The sequence below is a fragment of the Porites lutea genome, chromosome 4 (assembly GCF_958299795.1).
Source record: "Porites lutea chromosome 4, jaPorLute2.1, whole genome shotgun sequence".
Taxonomy (NCBI): Eukaryota; Metazoa; Cnidaria; class Anthozoa; order Scleractinia; family Poritidae; genus Porites; species Porites lutea.
The window spans coordinates 9,895,265-9,914,373 of NC_133204.1; the positions used below are offsets into that span (position 1 = coordinate 9,895,265).

The window sequence follows — 19,109 nt, forward strand, 5'->3', positions numbered from 1 at the left end:
GTAGCTCGACTGCAGCACGACACTAGCACGACTTGGTTTCAGACGTCGAATTTAATCCAGTCGAATAGAACCGTTGTTGCCGAAAACAAAAAACAACAATAAAGAAACGGTTTAGCAAACTGTTAAATGTATTCTAATGTATTTATAATCAATGAACTGAGTTCGGCACGGCAGTAGCGCGACGTTTGAAACCAACTCGAGCTACTGCCGTGTAGTACGGCAAAGCTTGCCGTGCTACACGGCAGTAGCACGACTTGGTTTCAAACGTCGCGCTACTGCCATGCTGAAGTCGAATTTAATTCGATCAATTTAGTTCGGCATGGCAGTAGCACGACGTTTGAAACGGGCCTTAAGGCCGCGCCTTATTCAAGTTGCGAAGACATTTTCGGGGATATCTGTACAAGAAGTTCATGTCTTATTCCAAATGCGTCAAATTCCTCGTGGATAAATGGCCCTATTATAGAGACCCTTGATAGCTTATTGTAAGGCCTAAAACGGCCAAATTGCACTTGAACATGAACAATAAAAAAAATTTTTAACCCCAATTTGTCATTTGGAAAGTGTCAAGATGACATGCCACAATGTCCTGACTTATGGCGTGGACATTGTTATCCTGAAATAGTGCCAAGAACCAGTGAGTCCTTTAAAAGTTCATTAAAATTACTTCACTGACAATAATAATTCATCTTGTTCAGTATGGATTTCAGCCCCCTCCTTCATCAGGGTTTGAGCTCTCATTACCCGATGAGTCTGTCTGAATTGCAATACTCTCTGAGGAGTTTCGGGACTCAATGCTACAATCATCACCATTTGATCCACTGTCTCCATTGTATTGGTTAGCAGTGCCCTGTCCTCCAAGGTCTTTGCGCAAGCCATTGAATAAAGGAAACCCCATAGGAGGTGCCTGATATCCATACGGCGTCATCCCTGCATGTACATATGGCAGTGGAAAACCAAAGCTGGGACTTGGTACGTGAGGAGACACACCATAGGCCGTAGCACCTGGCTGTACCATTGGAAATGGCATCTGTGCATTGCCATTAAACATTTGTGTGGAAGGTGTTGGTAGTGGAATATTCGGGTGCAAGACCACTGGAATAAAATGTGTACCTGCAGGATGGAGTGCATAGGTTGGCAAAGTATAGGGAGGTGGCAGGAAGGGCGTGCGCAGAGGAATGTTGCCTGCTTGGGGAAGCATGGATGGGAATGTGGGTACAGAGGAACCATTAGTGTCTCCTCCCCTGCTGCCATTTGTAGTTTTAATGCCATTGCCATTTGTTCTGTTGCCATTTTCAGCCTCCTTTCCTGAATTACCCTGTATCTCAGACATCTCTTCATCAAGGCATATGGCTGAATCTGTCTGGTTTTCTCTGGAATTCTCTGAACTGTTTTCATTGTCACTGCTGTTGGAGGTGTTCCCATTGCTGCTACTACTCGGCAAGCCATCACCACTGCTACTGTGATGGCCATGTCGAGCTCTTTTGGCCTTCCCTCCACTTCCACTGCCACTCCGTTCTCCATTGCTGGAAGAAGCGGATGATGAAGAAGACGTAGTGCCTTGAAAGCTTCGCTTAGATGTGGCCCGTTTCCCACCATCTCCACTGCTTTTCCCCTTGGGGGAGACTTGGGACTCTGCCATTAGCTGTATCTGGTGCCGCAGATGAGCCATAAGCCTCTGAAAACAAGGCTGTTGCATGTCCATTGCCTCAACATTCACCAAGAAACGAAAAACCTCTTCTGTGCAGTCCTTGTACCCTCCAAAGTGAGTCACTGGTTTGACCTCCACATCTTTACTTTCACCATCTGCTGGATCGGTTTCTGTCGTCTCACCTGAAAAATTAACCAAATACCTTCAATGAAACACAACCATTTTCTTATATTTACTTCACTGAGAGAACGTCTGAGAGTATGGGGCTTAAAAGAGAGGGGGGCTTATTCCTTTTAACAAAGATTTTGGTATCAATAATATTATTAACCATAAAGTCCTGTCATATGGAAAAGCTCAGGCAAATAACGTTGGAGGTTATGTAGCTGATGATCAAAAGCACATCTGAACTTCCAGCACGTGAATCAACCAGGCAGGATCAGTCGTGTCACAGTCATGATTAATATCATGAAATCATTATGATATCATTCCCAGGGTCCGAAATTACGCCTTCCTGGTCGCCAATGGGACTAAAAATTTAGTTCTGGCGACCAGAATTTCATAGCTGGTCGCCAGCTAGCGACTTGTAAAGCAAGTTGTTATTGTGGACTTAAACGTTTGGAGAATTGAAACCTCGAAGCTATTTGCCAACAGGTGTCTTACTTTTTGTCCTGCTGATATTTTTTAATTAAAAGTGAAACGAAGCTTCCTTTAATAATACCTCCACAACAGCTACTATCAATACGAGTTGAACGTTTCCAAGCGGCCATTACGAGTAATGTGGCACAAAAAATGTGGCCTGGTACGAGCAACATGGCGGCTATGTTTCGAGGTTGTTTGGTGGATTGTTTCATGGTAGTTATCGGAAGAAAATAGTTTTGATATGATCCGGTGCAGTCATGGGCAGACAGCTTTCTGTTCCTACTTTCTAGATCAGATGGCTTTACATGTATATCTCCAAAAAGTAATTTGTGGAAAAAATGAGACTTCACTCGTACAAGTAGTGACGGTTTCTTTCTGGTATCGGGAGCTGAAGTATTGCCATTTTTAAGCACAAAAACGTCCATACCATGCATTTTTTATTCGTGTTTAAACTTTTATTTGAAAAAAAGGGAGGGGGAATTTTTGGCGACCACAATTTGCCCTCTGGCGACCAAAAATTTATACTTGATCGCCAGTTGGTGCTCGTATTAAAAAGTTAATTTCGGACCCTGATTCCCCCTCAAAAGAGAAGGCTTAAATTACTAAAGAGGGAGGGCTCAGGGGAATGTAGAGCAAATCTTTTTTTTACATTTCTAAAAAACAGAAAATGTTAGTCGTATGAGATAATCAGTGCTCAAGTTGATGTAATAAGACACAAAAGTTACTAAGAGTTTCCAAGACAGAACAGGCCTTTCTTGTTGTGATTCAGACTGAAACGCACAAATGAAAGTAGCTAGAGTGTGACTGTTATTTATCATATCGGTGTTCAGATCGACTCATCTATTTTGACGGATTCCTGAAATGTGCTTGATATTATTTTGTCAATTAAGAGGGAGAGTTCATGTTGCTGACACTGCCATGGTTGCTCATGGGGTCATTTATAAGCTTAAATGAACTAAAATTAAGTCACAAATCCACAACTTTAACATATTTCCTTACCCTTTTTCACATCCTTTTCTTGTTGCTCAGTGAGGCGACTTTGAAGGGACTTTAAATACTCCACTGTTAACTCTAGAATTTCTGCTTTCTCAAGCTTTCCAGATCCCTATGCAAGAAAATTCAAAGACAGTTTATCACAATGCTTCCAGCAGTGAAATTAATGCATCTTAAAAATCTTGACTGCCAAGACCATTTACAACATGGAATACAAGTAGTGTAAGTCCTCTATAAAGCCCCCCTCTCAAATAAGCACCCCCCCCCCCTTTTCAGGGGAAGAAAGTTTATAAGCCCCCCTCCCTACTAAGCCCCCCTTCCCCCCAAAAAAAGATATTTTTCACAAATAAATGGTAGACTGTATTAATCAATCACAACTGTATAGCTTCGTGTGGACTGATCCGGGATGGTTTATTTACCAACTAGAAGTTCGGATTTGTCCTTGATCCTCAGCTGCATGACCTCCAACTTCCTGTACTTGAACATTTCCATTTTGTATTCTAGTTTTTTTTCTGGAGAACTGATACCTTCATCTTCTCTAAATTAAATAAGTGCGCCCTATCAAGTAAGCCCCCTGTCTCTATTAAGCCCCCCCCCCCCCCACAACTAGGTTTGAAATAAATAGGGCTCCCCAGGGGCCTTAGTAGAGGATTTACTGTAGCTAGTCAGTAATCAAAAAGCTATAAACTTCCCTTAGAGTAAATTTATTTTGCTAAGGGCAGAACATGTTTTTTATTGATTTCTATCTATATTAATATTTTATGCTAATGATGATTTTCTCCTCCAGGCCACCCTTTCAGCCCCACTCCACCTGGGAGCCTGTTCACAGTGATAAGGGCTTGTTAGAAGAAAATAAATGTATATAATTGCGTTTGACTGTGTTCGACAAAGGAGAACGCTTACTATTTGAGCCCTGCAGGAGATCCTGCAGGTAGCATTCTGGATACCATGCAATTTCATGGTTTGGGCACCATCTTGGACCGGCTGGCACATTTTGGTTAAACCAGAATTCCTTTTGTTTCCCTTTGTTGCCAGTAGGGCTTAGAAACAGTAGTAAAATCGAACTAGTGGTCTATTATCAATGTTGAGTTCTGATTGGTTGATCTACTACTAGGCTATATGTTATAGCCCACTAGTAGCAAAAAGAGACAGCTTTTTTGCTGGCAAAAAAGGATTAAAGACTAGCTTTAACTAGCTTAAATTTTTTTTAAATCTCAATATCTTTGACCAACTAGTTGGATTTTACTAAAACAGTGTTATTCCTCTCACCCTTATGGCCTCCGAGTCAATAGCTCAGTAGGCTGAATTCGAGGAATAATTGTTAATTATTTCCATTATCTCATTCTGAATCAAACTCTATTGACAATTGACATAATAACCTGACAACAGTTTTTACCTTAACCATCAATTTACCTGTTTTCCATTTGATTGTGCAGGTAAAAGGTGAGAAAGTTCCCCTAGGGATGTATTAATTCGATCACGCCGTCTCTTTTCTATGACCTTGTGGGAACATTCAGACTGCAAAGAAACAGGAAAACATTATACAACAGCATCAATTCAGCCTCATTCGATTCATACAAAACTGCGGTGACCATAAAAAAACTCAAATGCCTAGACAAAAATTTTAACACTAAATTTGAGGATGCAGTGTGCATACCAAAACCGTTTAAAATTTTAAACAGCAAATTGGGAGTGCTTTTACATATATCTGTTGTAATGTGGCTGGGAGATGCTATTGAGTTTTTTTTTTTTTTTTTAAAGCAGCCTTTAGGCATGGGCAGATGGTAAAATCACAGAAAAAAATCAAAATTCGACCTGTTGCATCAGTTTTATGTGGACTGCAGAGTAAAGCCAGTGATCAGTGATGTCAGATCACTTGGATCATAGAATCAAAAGAACCGATGAATCCATCGTTAAAAAGAGTCAACAGTTCATTTGATGTACCCTGATCATCACAAAAAGGAATGTACCCTTTCACTTCAGGGTCGCCATGTTGCTCAAAGAGCCTGTTTACATGGAGGTGGCAGTGTTCTCCCTAAATTGTAGCTCAGCAGGTAAGGGACCATTCATGGGATAGTAAGGCAAAAAATATGGAGCACAGGCACACTTTCCTGGAGGGGGGGGGGGGGGGGTAGAGGGGGGATAGTGGAGCGAGGGACATGGTACTGACCTCGCTGGAAAATTTAGGAGCTAAGTTCTCTGAAACTTCATTTCCTCATTTTAAGACCTGTTTTTTGCAAATCTGTCATTGATACCTTTAGACAATAGTTTAAAAAGTTTGATTCCAATAATTTTACTATGTCTTCAATGTTCTCTTTCTAAAAGTGTGACCCATACAAAGAAGAGCTGTCTACACTTTAGCACTTTTCCATATACAGTCAACTCTCTCTAGATGGATACCTTTGGCACCGGCCATAAGTGTCCGTCTTATAGAGAGTCAAATAAAGGCAGTAAAGAAAAGCAGGGACCAACTCTTAGCGTCCATTTTACAGAGGTGTCCATTAAGAGAGAGTCGACTGTAATGTATTTATTCATTTTCCTTGTGAGAATCAAAGCAGATAAAAACTTCCTTTTTTAAAAATTATTTTTTCAATTTTAGTAAACCTTCAAGCAGTTACAGGTGATATGAAGTGTTGCTTCTGCGGTAAATTCTATCAGTTACTGCCTGATAAGAGTAACACTGCGATGGGGGACCCCAGATAGGTGAGGTAACACGTGGCGGGTCACCCCACCTATCATGTATTTAACGTGATTGAATTAAAAAGACAGATTATATAGACAGGCAGGTTACATCACCTATCTGGGGTCCCCCACCTCCATGTAAACAGGCCCTTAAGTGGATAGGCACCAACCCAGGGTAAAATTTTTAACCCAGGTTTCGTTCTCTCTTCTTTGGTCTTTTTCGGGATAATTTTGTCCACACTTTTTAGAGCATCCAATCATCAAATTAATTGTAGGCAACAATAATAAAACTGAATTTGTTTTTAAGCTTTCAAATTTCATGTGAATTCAAATTTGCGTCAACCTTGGGTAATCTATAACCCAGCTTTGAAGCACATGGCCAAGCATGTTATAAGCCATTAGCCAGCTATAGAAACTCTACCAAAGTTACCAGTCAGATTAACTGGTATTATTGCTCTTGCTCGTTCTATCTCCATTCGATCACTACTGAACATGTTTGCATTGACAAGGACACCAACTAAGGACCTTTTTTATCACTATAAGGGACCTAAGGATGTTGTAGTTTTGTAAAGTCGATCATACTATGCTACCAAGTTGCTACCGCCAAAAGCTCTCAAAACAGATCTAAGCTTACCCCTCGATCCTTCTTCTTCATCGATAGAAGAAGCGACTCGCTGCTTTCACTTGCAGAACAGATCGACTGCTGGTCCCCATCTTCCAAGCCACCTTCAGAACGCTTAGATTTCGAATCAGTTCTTTGAATAATTGTTTCGATGCTTTTCTTCGGGGCTACCGCTCCCAATCTCCCTTGCTGGTTCGTTTCACTGGACAGTGTGGAAGTTACGTCCGTGTTGGACCCGGAGTTTTGCATTCCGCAGACTAGTTACACTTCGGCTAGCTGTTGTCAGACATTCACATGGCCTTACACATCCGTGCGTTTTAGCATATTAAAAACACAATACATTTGTCTTGTATATGTCCATATTGCAGCGTTATTATTTCAAAACTTTCGTCAAAAAGCACGGCGATGGAAGCACAAAATTATAACCCCTCAAACACGTAGAGCATAAATGCTACATCTTTCTTCCTCAAAACACGAGACTTAGAAGCCTGCACGAGAGTCTGTTCATTCTTTACGTTATATAACGAAAGCTAAACAATGCGATGAACAACACCTGAATAAATCATAGTGCGCGATAATGGACTCGATTCCTCGGAAAACTGCATTTTTACACTAAAAATACACCTTTCCGTAGTTTGAAGACAAGTAAAGGTTGTAAAAGATAGAAGTTTAGCACATTCAGACTCCAAATTCAGGGCTTCGAAAATCGAAGTTTTTTTCTTCCGGGATGCGTGACTTGATTTCTCGTGCTAATGGACGATGTTAGTTAGTGCTCAGTCTCCACGGCGGAAACGACGGACACGCGTGATTTTTTACCACACGTGCCTTGTCCAAAAGCAGTTAAAAAAAAAAAAACACGCAATCTTTATCTTATACAACCCGTTCGTACAAGAGATAAGTGGGAAATGGAGCAGGGCAAGGAAAAATCACCAAAAAACCATCAAAAACTACCTACAATAACCTAGCCTGTGAACAGGCTCTCTGTTTGGGGAAAGGGTAACATAAACTTAGCAGTAAATTTTCGATTTAATGTTGCTTGGCAGTTTAAGTCACGTTTTCAGGAATACACGTGAATAGTCTCGGTTTGGCATGTACTTGATATAGACACTCAACCGACGCAAATATCCGCGCAGGAAGCAGTGACAAATGCGCATATTGGTTGGAGTACAAGCTTGAAAGAACATCAAGCAACGACCTACGCATTCGCTTTTAGTACAAGAGAAGACGGACAAAGCTTCGTTTCTACAATGAAGTCGAATTATCCGGCCTTCTCGGGTATGGCCGAATTCGAGCAACATGTGCGTCCGGAAGGATGATGAACTGGAGTACGGACACGGCCATTCACAAAACAGCCTGCCCAGATGGCATCAAAACAACTCAGCGTTTCTTCCAACGAGTTCGCCAGCTCAAAGTCTAAACAACCGCACGACCCCGTGCTGTCTAATACACCGAGGTACAGTTTTGGGGTCGTCACGCGACAACTTGACTTGCCAGAAGTGTCGTTTGTGAGATAGCCTGCGTGGCAGGCGTTAAAAGGGGAAAGGGAAGGGAGGATTTGGGTGCGTAGTCTCGCGCCCTAATTCCCTTCCCCTTCCCTTTTGAACGCCTGCCACGCAGGCCATTTGCGAGAGCTCTGAGCAAAGGCGCGAGGGACGCTTGCCTGACCACCTAACTACGGCAGAAACATAACATGAAACGGGCTTTAAGGTAGTCTAGCGACATCTCAGGCGAGGAACGTCCCGTTAAGTATTGAGAGGGGGGAGGGAGACTGCTCGTTGTGGGTAGGTACGTTACGATACCACGACGGTGACAGTGGCAGAACTAGCGGAAAGTGACTTCGCATTTTATAAAACGTCAGAGCAATTATTCCAACTGCTCACTTTATAAGCTAGGCTAAGCTACGGTAAAACGCGCGTGCAAAATATACCTGCAACTTCTTTACGTCGACTGTAACGTCTAGTACAGTAAAACCTCGATATAACGAACGACATTCTTCGCCCCAGTAGTAATAAAAGATATGGAAAAGAACCTCGATATAACGAAACCTCGTTATAGCGAATGTATTTTACCAGTTTTTAGACTCTTCGTTACATCGAGTTTCTACTGTATATTGCTGAAAAGCTTTTTGAAAGGGTTTGTTGCGCGTTTTACCATCTACGTTATCACCCAGTGAATATTGACTTCTGATTGGATAATATTACGCGCGAGTCACGCCATGCAGGCAGTTTTGTCACTTGTTTAAAAATAATTGAAAAGTAGAACATTACAAATTTATACAACCAAGAGAGAATTCTTCGCTTTTGATGAAACCTGCAACAGCGTGATTTGTTCCAAGACCACATCATACTTCATGGGAGCAGTATGCAATTCGTTTTACAGTAAAGAAGTTGCACTTTTGCTCTTGTTGCTCGTTTTAACCTGCCATTATTGTTGAGAGGGAATGAAAGAAAAATTGGTCGCCGTTTAAATTAACATTCCCTATTAAACGTGAATTAGGCAATTTCACGTCGTAGACGTGAAGTGACGGCAAAGAAGTGTATCGGAGAAGTTCAGTGTGATTTTACGCTTAAAATATGAAGTTGTGGTCTGTCTCTAAACACCTTGGATTTAGACAAATGTTCCCAGGTTCAGTAAGTGACGTTTCATACTGCCATTTCAATGTGAAACGCTTTTTAATGCGTTTTTACATACACTTCATAATTAATCTACATAAGGAGCTACCCACTAAGCTCGTAGCCTGCGTAGCAAGCGTTTCCAATGGAGTTATTGCCCGTCATTCCTTTTTTTGCTCTCTTCCCAACTTTCTCGACGAACTCGCGCGGAAACGCTTGCTACGCAGGCTAAGCTCGTGGATGCATGGCAAAGTGTGAAATACCTCGTTTCGACGAAAACATTTGGACAATTTTTCCATTTCCTAGTGTTGAATTTTGATTGATTCATCGTTTAAAAATATTTAAAAAGAAACCAATGCCGCCAAATCTATCCCGAAGCCTAGCTCAATGTTTCATCAACTGGCGGATATTAGAGACCTTTTTATTACATTCGAGGATGTGGACGGAGTACAATGACGAGATTTTACTTAAAAGATTTTTCGCGTATTCTCCAAAAATGTACACCCTGGGAAACTTCATTTTACTATCTTTTGTTTTGTTTTTTTGTTTGTTTGTTTTTGTACCAGAAAAAAAAATAACACTGTTATTTTTGTTGAAGGTTAAACCCTCTCCCGATCGGAAAATGATAAAACTTCTATTCTTTTATAATTTGATAACTTGTTTCCGCCACTGACTACGACAACCTCTCTTGCTCCCATGATACGGTTCCACATCATACACTAGAGTTGCCAGACACCTTCGTACCTTGACAAAAAATGCTACCGTGTTGAGTAAGCGGTGATAATGATGTCTGTGTCTCTAAAAACGTCTTCAATAATCCCTTTCACTATAGGCCAATCAAGCTTGTCCTCTCCTGTCCCCAGACGGGGAACTGTTAACTTGTTAACACCGTTTTCTTGACTATGTTCCTTTAAACGCAGCAGACAGGATCGCATCGAGGAAGGCGTGGCGGCATCCCACCAATTCTGCCTTGTCACCTAAACGAAAAGAAAACCTTCCCGCTTTATAAACGATGATCATGTTTGATCATGTTTGATCATGTTGAGTTTTTCCGAGGATTTCTCGTAAAGGTCTTTCGTCTAAACAATACACGTGTCACGGTGTGTGAAGTTTCTCCCATGTAACGTACACTGTAATCCAAGACAGTCTTGGATTCTGGATTCCGCGGTGTGGTAGACTGCGTAGCAAGCGTTTCCGTGTGGTTTAGGAGCAAAGAAAGAGGAACGAGAGTCAAAGACTGTGCAAAAAATGGCGCAAGTATACCGAAAATCCCGTTCCTCGGTCTTTCTTTGCTTCGAAACCAAACGGAAACGCTTGCTACACAGGCTAACAGTGTGGTTTCCGAATTCCCAGCAATGGACAGCGCGATTCCAGATTCCCGTAAGCTAAATTCTGTATTCCAAAGCCCAGGATTTCGGATTCCACAAGCAACCATTTTTCAACGATTCCGGATTTTCAAGCAAACATTTTCGGATGCCTGAGTCTGGATTACCTTACATGAGGTGAAAAGTTTTAAATGAAACTGACCAAGATGATGGTTTAGTCTTCTTGCAATAGACCTTTTCACGGTTTTTTCAACTTTTTATATGGACCAGTTAGGAAAATCCACCGAAAAGAGCGCCCTAAAATTAGTAAAATAGCCAAATTTGAAAGTGATAATTTGTTGTCCCCCACCATACAAACGTCTGTAAAATTTCGCGACCTTGAGGAGCTGCATATTCATTAGTTTTTAACAAATTATCACTATCAAACTTGGCAATTTTACTAATTTTATAGCCTGCGTAGCAAGCGTTTCCGCGCGAGTTCGTCGAGAAAAGTTGGGACGAGAGCAGAAAAAAAGGAATGACAGGGGAGGGGGAGGGTTCCTCTTCTCCCTTCCACCTTTTTGTTTTTTGCTCCCGCTCTAACTTTCGCGCCATAACTCGATTGGAAACGCTTGCTAAGCAGGCTACTAATTTTAAGGCACTCTTTTCAGTGGTGTCGACGGAATTTCCTGAACTTTTCCATGTCAAAAGTTGAAAAAAAAAAACAGTCAAAAGGTCTATTTAGTGTCGTATAACTTGCAGACCATAGTTTTGGACTTACCAAGTGATACACAAAGCTTGTTTCATTCCTTTCAGAAATGGCAACCTCGCCAACTTTCCTCTCTAAAAGAATGGCAAAGAAAGAGTTACACTAAAAATAAGTTTGACTCAAGGCATCACCTTAAAGCAAGCTAACAAATCATAGTTATGAAAGGCGGCAAAATCAAAAACGGTGCTGCAGTCTATGTTGGAAGCTCTCCGATGGTGTACAATACTTCGTTTTCTGTTGGCAAATCGTGACAGTGCCACATTTTTATTGGTCAATAAGATCAAAATAATAGGAATGCTAATGAACATTGTGCACCATCTGGTGTACTAAAACATATAAAAAAGGACATGAAAGGAGTCTGACAGGTTTCATGACTAAAAGTATGTGAAATTTCAGATGTCAAAAAATTAAAGAATGGTTGGGCACATGCCTTTCTTCATGAACTGTTGACTTATTACATTCTAAGAAACATTCATTGTGTCAGCAGAACAAATCTACACCCACCCCATAAAACAGTCGACGGAAATTCTGGTGGAAGGTCTTAAAAGGCCAACATTTTTTATGGAAAATATGAATCTAACTAGAATTTCTCGGGGAGAGGGGTTCAAACCAACAATGCCTCTGTGAGGTGAGTCAGAATATTTTTTGGACCAACTCAATAATCATCCATAAGGAGAACACAAATAATGTTCAAGGAGCATCAGAAATTCTTGGAAGAGGAGCAGTGAGGTCCCAGCAGAGGTTATATTCCAGCTTTCAAGTGTCGGGGATGATCAAATAGGGGTAAAATCAAACCCCAAAAATATCCCTAGGGCTTCCAGCAAAACCCCAAAAAATCCCACGCTGAATTTCCAAGCCTTAAAATTTTCCAGAAAGCATTTAATTATATGACACGAAAAGTAAATTAGAAATTTAATGTTTGTGTTTTGCAGCTGCGATATGCAGACACCACCATGAATCAAGCCACCCAAAAAAAGAATTGCCAAATTTTCGTAACCTGAAAAAAATCCCAGAATTGAAAATGTCAAACCCAAAAACATCCTTCGACCATCCCCGTGACTTGAAACCTGGAGCAAACCCCCCCAACCACCCCCCCCCCCCCCCCCGTGGGAGTGAGGTTATCTTCTCCAACCCCACCCCCTTGCCCATTGTTCAATGACATCTACTCAAATGGTTACAGCTGTTAAGGAAAAGCGGGACAAATACAAAGTTGCAAGCATACTTCAGGGCATGTCTTCCCATAATAATAACATTATGTTCTCAAGATTCTACTGTTCAACCTCTACTTAAAAACACCTTCCAAGGCAGAGACTATAAGGCCTGGTCCAGACAAATGTATACAACACTGCATTCTCAATCTCCCTCACTGGCTCCCCTCTCTCCTCGACGTATACTTTTTCTGCTCGGATGGGTGTCCATCAACAGAGACAGATCAACACTGTATTTCAATCACCTTTTTAACTAGAAACTTTTTCCTGATGAATTGACAAGTCTTCTTTCTGATTTTGGAAAACAATTTAATGGTCACTAAATCTTTACCAGAAAAAAACTTGCAATTTAAATTAAGTTAAGTGAACATTTTAATGAGGTAATGAATAAATGTAAAGAAAAAGAAAATTCTTTGAACCTTGTTTCTTTAGTGCTTCAAATCCACCACAGAGCTTTTTAAAGGCTGGTGTGATACCTCCACTCATCTGTAGGTCTGCAGAAACACAGTGAGCCAGTGAAGAGTCTTGAGCAGTGGACATCACTACTTTTGTCCAGCCCTGTGCCTCAACTAACTGAAACTGCCCGTTCTCCTACACATCAAACAAATAATACAGTTATCTTGAATCCCAGTATAGGTAGTACTTTTTCATTCTTGACTGGTAGCTTTTTTAAGGGGCAAATTTGGCAAAAATTTTTTGGGTGTCTAATTGTTTAGAGCCACCATCTTCTTAGGTATTCAAAACAATATGGAGATAAGTGTAGTACCGAACGCATGTGCCAGCTGCATAGTTCTAAGACGACCAGATGAGCATAAGATAAATTTTATAGATTTTGTATAGTATGATGCATAAACAACCACAAATGTTATTTTCTACTTTTTTTAAAGTTATACTCCTTATTGAAATTTTTTGAAGGTTAGGGTTTTGGAGGGGCTAATTTCATTTTGGAAAGACCTAGGAGACTTCTTTTGTGTTTTCATTTTTGCCCTCTTTTGATCAGTACTGTCACTGTGTAGTCATTTGTCTTTTGCCTGTCCTTTGTAAACATAGCTAAAACAATTAATATAACTACTATAATGACCAATCAGAGCTCCTGACCAGATTCCAGACAGATGAACATTTTTATGTTATCTGTATGAAATCTCTGTAGCTGAGACACAGACATCCCTTCTGGCAAAACATTCCTAGAGGCAAAGAGCAAGGAGAGATGGTTATTTTGTAGGCTACTAGCATTTGGTACAAAAACAAAACTCCGCCAAAATCTTATAATTACATTAATAAACCTTGGTAGTCAAAAACATTACAAAAAAAACAGCTAACAGCTTTGGTCAAGTTGCTGCATGTTGATCAGTTTGAATCAAATTAACTTTTACCCCTTGTGATGTGATAGAATATTTTTAAGACAACAATATAATTCTGTTATAGGAAATAGCATATACCTAAGAAATAATGCAGTGTATAATTACCTTCTTTGTTATCACTTCTGATTCTGTCCCTAGAAAACATCGAGGTGCAATCTGTAATCCTTTGTATCTCGTCGTAAACAGAGCTTTGAGAAACAAAATTACTTATTTATAAAATAATAATCATCCATGATAAACTTTTGCAGGTTTTGCAGCACTCTTCATCAGAAAAACTCCATTCACCATCCCTATATCATAGATGAAACTGTCTCCTATCCCTTCTTAAATTTAACCTTGATATTTTCAACCTTCAGAACTTGTTGAACTTAGCATTTCAGACATCAATAAAATATATTCCCTTAAAAAAAAGAACCTCTCTCTGAGTATTGACCCCTCAGATATAAAATGGAATGGCCCCAGATACCCCTTGATTTATAAACAAAGATGCTAGCAGGCTACAAAACAGTGTCTTGTTTGGCCTTGGTTCTTCAAATACAGGCCTAAAGGGAGCAGGGTCAACGGGTGCACTCTCACCTCCACACAGACCCCAGAGGTCTAGTTTTTTTCATGATCAACCATTTAAAACAAAATGAATGAATAGTATTGTTCTATCCTGACTAATTCACTACTTGTGTTAAAAACACGATTGAAAATACTGTGATAGACGGTTGACAAGCCTAACTCATGCATTCCACAAAACGTGCTTTAGCCTTAAAAAGGGGATTTGGTTAATGCCTACAAGGCATTTACCCCTTGAAGGATTCGTAGTGTGGATTGAGTAAATTTTTTCTTGTCGCCTTTCTATTACTGGGAGGCCAAGTGGTCTTTTACTGCACATTGATTTCAATGGCTGTTATGCACATCTGCTATGCAGTGGTCATTGAGCTGGAAGAAGTCAATGATCTGTTTCCTAAGAAGCACCCAAAGAGGCTTGAGCTTGGCACACTACTAGAAGATCATTATGATCCGCACCACTAACGAATAATACGGATTTACAATTCTCTCTTTATATATTTTTACTTTTTAAGAGAGAATAGTGACATTATATTGACATTAGCTGGGGTCACACTACAGACTTTTTACCTAGGTAAACTCGACTTGTTGACAGTTTACTGAGGGAAACTTGCTTTTAAATTAAGTGTGATCGATTTTTCCCTAGGTAACTTACCTCGGGAAAATTTTATCGTCTGGGGCTTGCATATGTCTCAAGAACAATAGAGTTTCCCTTCACAGCTACCCTAAAGTGATAGCTAGGGAAAGATGAAATACCGAGGCTGCTTGCCAATAGACGCTCATCGGTGAAGGTCTTGATGACAGATCCGGAAATAGCTCACGTTGTGAGAGAAATTTTGGGGGCACGAGTTGTCTACATCTTTGCCTTGCACGTTGAATAAGAGTAAGAAATAACATCGAGATAAACAGAAAAACGTCTCTTTGATCGGCTAGATCCCTGAGCATCTTGCCCTCTTGAATTTACACGCCAAAGAATTCAACTGTGAGTGAAAACCTTGGGAGCCGATGTCAATAGTGTCACCTTCCCAGAATTTTTTACCTGTGTAAAACAAAACCCGAATTCAATTTATCTTGGGGGATTTTTGATGAATTTGTCCTAGGTAAATCAGTTTTACCTAGCTAAAAGTCTGAAGTGTGACCACAGCTATTGTCATTGTCAAAAGTTATAAAAAAAATCAGTCTCTGCCAAAAAAATTGGAAGTTCAAAAATTGGAGAAAGTCAATGTTTCTCAAAACGCTTGTAATGCAGTCTCGGATAACCTAATTTTCCCTCTAGTGACTTACGCCTCCAGCCTCGTTTGGTCCGTCTCCATGTTGGATTGCACCCACCCACAAAAAAAACCTGGCTATGGCCCTGAAATGTTTAACTTAATCAGAGCAACTTCAGAATACCCAGCCAGAAATTTTCGGGTAAATTGTACCACTACCGTGGTCCACAGTCCGCAGTCAGTAAAAAGGAAATTGGTGTGTAAGTGTAGTGCCACCGCTGTCCATAGTCCCGCAGTCAGTGAATGTGAAATTGACTAAGTGTGTAAATGTACTGCTGTGAATTTTGACAAGAGTTGAAATCAACTGCTTTAAAATGGCTTAGTTGGGATTGGTGGATTAAAGAACGAGATATATTAAGACATGAACAGTGAGTCTTTTTCTCTTTATGTGGATTAAAGAACGAGGTAATTAAATGTACAGAGTGCTTGCTTCGGTTCATTACACTGCAGACCGAGGAGCGCGGTAGCAGTCCTGAGTACTTTGTTTGGGAATATTTCAGTGGCCGGTTATTCTGAAGCTAAGCAAAAGTAATGTTAAGTAAATCATGTACATAAGATTGCCTCGATATTTAGATCATAACAACAACTTACAAAGCGCTCTTCTATGCAACATGATTCTTCCTTGCGATGAAAATTTCACTCCAGCCAATTTCTGCCAGGCGTTAACTTCTACCTCCGTCCCAGGTCACCAGAGGCCGACGGGACTTGGATCCAACTTCGTTTCCAGTGCAAGTGAGTCGTCCAGTGGCTTTGAGCGCGCGACTCGATGTACCAAGTCGAAGTAATCAATGGGAAATCTAACTGCCTGTTTCGCTCTCCCTCTAAGTTTTTCACCTGAAAAAAAAATTACCCTCAAGCCAACTTTTTGCAGAGCGCCCAGTGTGTTTTGCTTATCGATTCAGGACGCGTTCATTGAAAACCAAAAGTAGCCGCCCCTTTATTAAGCCTGCCTGCCCGCTCTCAATAAACTTTAAGCCTCGGGAAACAGGCGACATTTTGCGGCGCTACCACTGGTTTCCTTTCCTGCTAGGAGAGGCCTCTTTTCCCTGGTATTCAGCGGGCGGGGGGTCTTCTTTCCTCTTGCCCGGCCGCCAAATACCAGGGAAAAGAGGCCTCCGCTAGCGGGGAACTAGTTTCCCCTTGAAATGACATGCAGTCGCGAAATGTCGCCTGTTTTTGGAAAAACGAAATTAGTGACGTTTTTCGGATCGATTTTGGAAAGTGTTTCTGTCATTTTTTATTACTTTTATGAATTTCATCATCGTTTCTGAATAGAAACAGATTAATATGCTTATACACCATGCAGTCGACTCCACCCAGGATTAACCAATTAACAATTGATATTAAAGTCTCTCCATCGTCCGAGACGAAGGGAACATGTAAAGTCTACTTTACTAGCACACGGTCTATTTCGGACTAGTCCATTTTTACGCAAATTCTCGAAAAAATGGTTTGTATGGACCACCATTATGGCCGCCTTGTCACATGCTTGCAAACAAAGAATACCAAACAAATCATCGGGTTCAAAAAATGTTCAAAACGTCATTCAGGAGATCAGGAGGCTCCTCTTCCTCGTTGCAGGGCCTCTCTTTCTTTCCCGGGAACAAAGAAGTGAAACCCTGGAAAGGAGGCTTAAGAGTTTATGCTGGTGGAAGAAATGAATCCAATGATACAGAACTCATTCAAAAGGGCGCTAGTTCACGCTAAATTGTCTATAGTACCACTGTTTTTTGGACATGTGTAGCATGTACAGTCACCCATCTCATCAAGTAGAAGCAAAGGACAAAAAGTTTCGTGTACGTATTCTAAACTGGAGGAAGAGTTTATTTCATCATATTTTCTTTCAGTATCTTTTTTTAAGTACTCAGACGCATCCGTATTAGGAGATTTTAGATTCTCCTGGCAGCGAACAAGCTGCATTTGGCTTTTCAAAGCAGATTTGTATTTAGATGCTATTCCTCCGGTCCAAAGTTTGGTTTGATTGCGTGCCAGTTGCGTTAGTCTACAGCAGTGATATTGAGCCCAGTTCCAAGGTCCCAGGAGCCGATTAATCGGCTCCTGAGTCTCTACAATGTTTAAAGACGAATCATGAACTTGACCTCTGTGTTTGAGTAGGAATTATCCGTATAATGCGCTTAAAACATTCATGTCTCAAGAACTTTCTGCCTTTTTAAAAGGAAATACTACGTTTCCAATTTTTCTTCTTTTTTCTTAAAATGAAATACCAGCTAGCCTTAATACTGTTTTAAGAGGAAGCAATATACGACGTTCTGATTGTAGCCGCAGTATTCCAGTCCGGCGTCAAGATATTCTTAGCCGACGTTGATTTAAGCTTTTATAGTCGCAATAACTTCTGATCCTTCACGGAGATCTTTAAAAGCAGTTCCGTAACCGTCGGCCGGAACTATTAAGAGCTAGTACCACCCCAGAATCTCAAATGTCTTTGAGCCTTATAGTCATCATATATGCTCAGTTGTTCATCAATGAGACAGGGGAAAAATAAACTTCAATTACATTGTAAAATCTTGTTCAGTTTGATGCTGTAGATTTACTATATTTGAGCTTGCCAGCTAATCAATGTTCATAAACTGATACTTCAGCCAAGTTAGATGCCAAGGACATTACTTGGATTACTTCATGTCAGTCTCGCAATTGCAATTCACCTTGCACATGCTTCTTTCCGTTGTTTAAAGGTGATGTTACAGGGGAGGACTCGCAACGACGCATTGAGCGCAACACAGCGTTGCAATGCTTGAACAACGAGGTCAATACATGAAGGCCGAGATCTGAGATTTCCCTGTAATGGCCGAACAGACGAAGTTAATAATAAGTTATTTATTATACGGCTTTTTCATTATGGACCCGAGTCTGCGATCGATTAAAACCAACAACTGGTCAGCGTCACCTCAATGAGTTCTACACTTGAGCCCGCGTTACAGTCAGGTGACACTGGTTAGGGGATACCCTTTTTGACAGCTGTCAATCGACAATAACGTGGATGTCCATAAGGATGTCTACTATCAAGTTAAAAACAGATTGTATATGCCTTGAACACCCAGCCAGTAATCCCGGTCATGACAAGAAAACAGCCAATCAAAACGCGCGTACTATTGTAGCCATATAATTTAATAAAGGAATTTTATCGTTTGTCTTACGATAACCTTTTTTTTATCAAATTAGACAGTCTCGCAACAGGCGTAATTGTTTTCCAATATTCTGTATTACAATATTGCGTATGCTTAATGTTGTTCAACAGTGTCCGCAATTTAGTTTTAAAAAGATGAAAACAAACTTTGCCCAGTCATATCAACATAAACTTAAAGTTTCGTTGCGATTTTATTTTCCACATTCAACACCGAGTGCTGAAAAGCCACAATCACTGTACGTTTCACGAGTGTCCAAGTACTAAATTATATTATCAGAAGCGAAAAAATGAGACCATTTTAAG

At 40.6% G+C, this 19,109-nt stretch overlaps 2 protein-coding genes across 2 annotated transcripts; both read right to left on the minus strand.

Moving 5' to 3' along the window:
• Positions 1 to 429: 429 nt before the first annotated feature.
• LOC140935747 (uncharacterized) lies at positions 430 to 7,019 on the minus strand. The gene is made up of 4 exons (XM_073385315.1): positions 6,597 to 7,019; positions 4,694 to 4,798; positions 3,287 to 3,392; positions 430 to 1,830 (listed from the first exon to the last, which is right to left on the minus strand). The coding sequence occupies exons 1-4, from the start codon at positions 6,831 to 6,833 to the stop codon at positions 704 to 706; spliced, it is 1,575 nt and encodes a 524-aa protein (XP_073241416.1). The 5' UTR covers positions 6,834 to 7,019; the 3' UTR covers positions 430 to 703.
• A 1,205-nt stretch (positions 7,020 to 8,224) lies between these two features.
• LOC140935749 (ADP-ribose glycohydrolase OARD1-like) lies at positions 8,225 to 16,317 on the minus strand. The gene is made up of 5 exons (XM_073385316.1): positions 16,253 to 16,317; positions 13,944 to 14,026; positions 12,897 to 13,068; positions 11,282 to 11,343; positions 8,225 to 10,173 (listed from the first exon to the last, which is right to left on the minus strand). Exons 1-5 carry the CDS (start codon positions 16,272 to 16,274, stop codon positions 9,955 to 9,957), a joined length of 558 nt encoding a protein of 185 aa, XP_073241417.1. The 5' UTR covers positions 16,275 to 16,317; the 3' UTR covers positions 8,225 to 9,954.
• Between the last annotated feature and the right edge of the window lie 2,792 nt (positions 16,318 to 19,109).

Excerpts from the sequence above, each read along its gene's own strand:
- LOC140935747 (XM_073385315.1), bottom strand. The coding sequence starts at position 6,833 with ATGCAAAACTCCGGGTCCAACACGGACGTAACTTCCACACTGTCCAGT. Across the intron at positions 4,799-6,596 it reads TGAAGAAGAAGGATCGAGGG|TCTGAATGTTCCCACAAGGT; the intron begins GTAAGCTTAGAT and ends GTTTCTTTGCAG. Across the intron at positions 1,831-3,286 it reads AGAAAAGGATGTGAAAAAGG|GTGAGACGACAGAAACCGAT; the intron begins GTAAGGAAATAT and ends TTAATTTTTCAG.
- LOC140935749 (XM_073385316.1), bottom strand. The coding sequence starts at position 16,274 with ATGTTGCATAGAAGAGCGCTTT. Across the intron at positions 14,027-16,252 it reads GTTGCATAGAAGAGCGCTTT|CTCTGTTTACGACGAGATAC; the intron begins GTAAGTTGTTGT and ends TGTTTCTCAAAG. Across the intron at positions 10,174-11,281 it reads CAAGCTTTGTGTATCACTTG|GTGACAAGGCAGAATTGGTG; the intron begins GTAAGTCCAAAA and ends CTTTTCGTTTAG.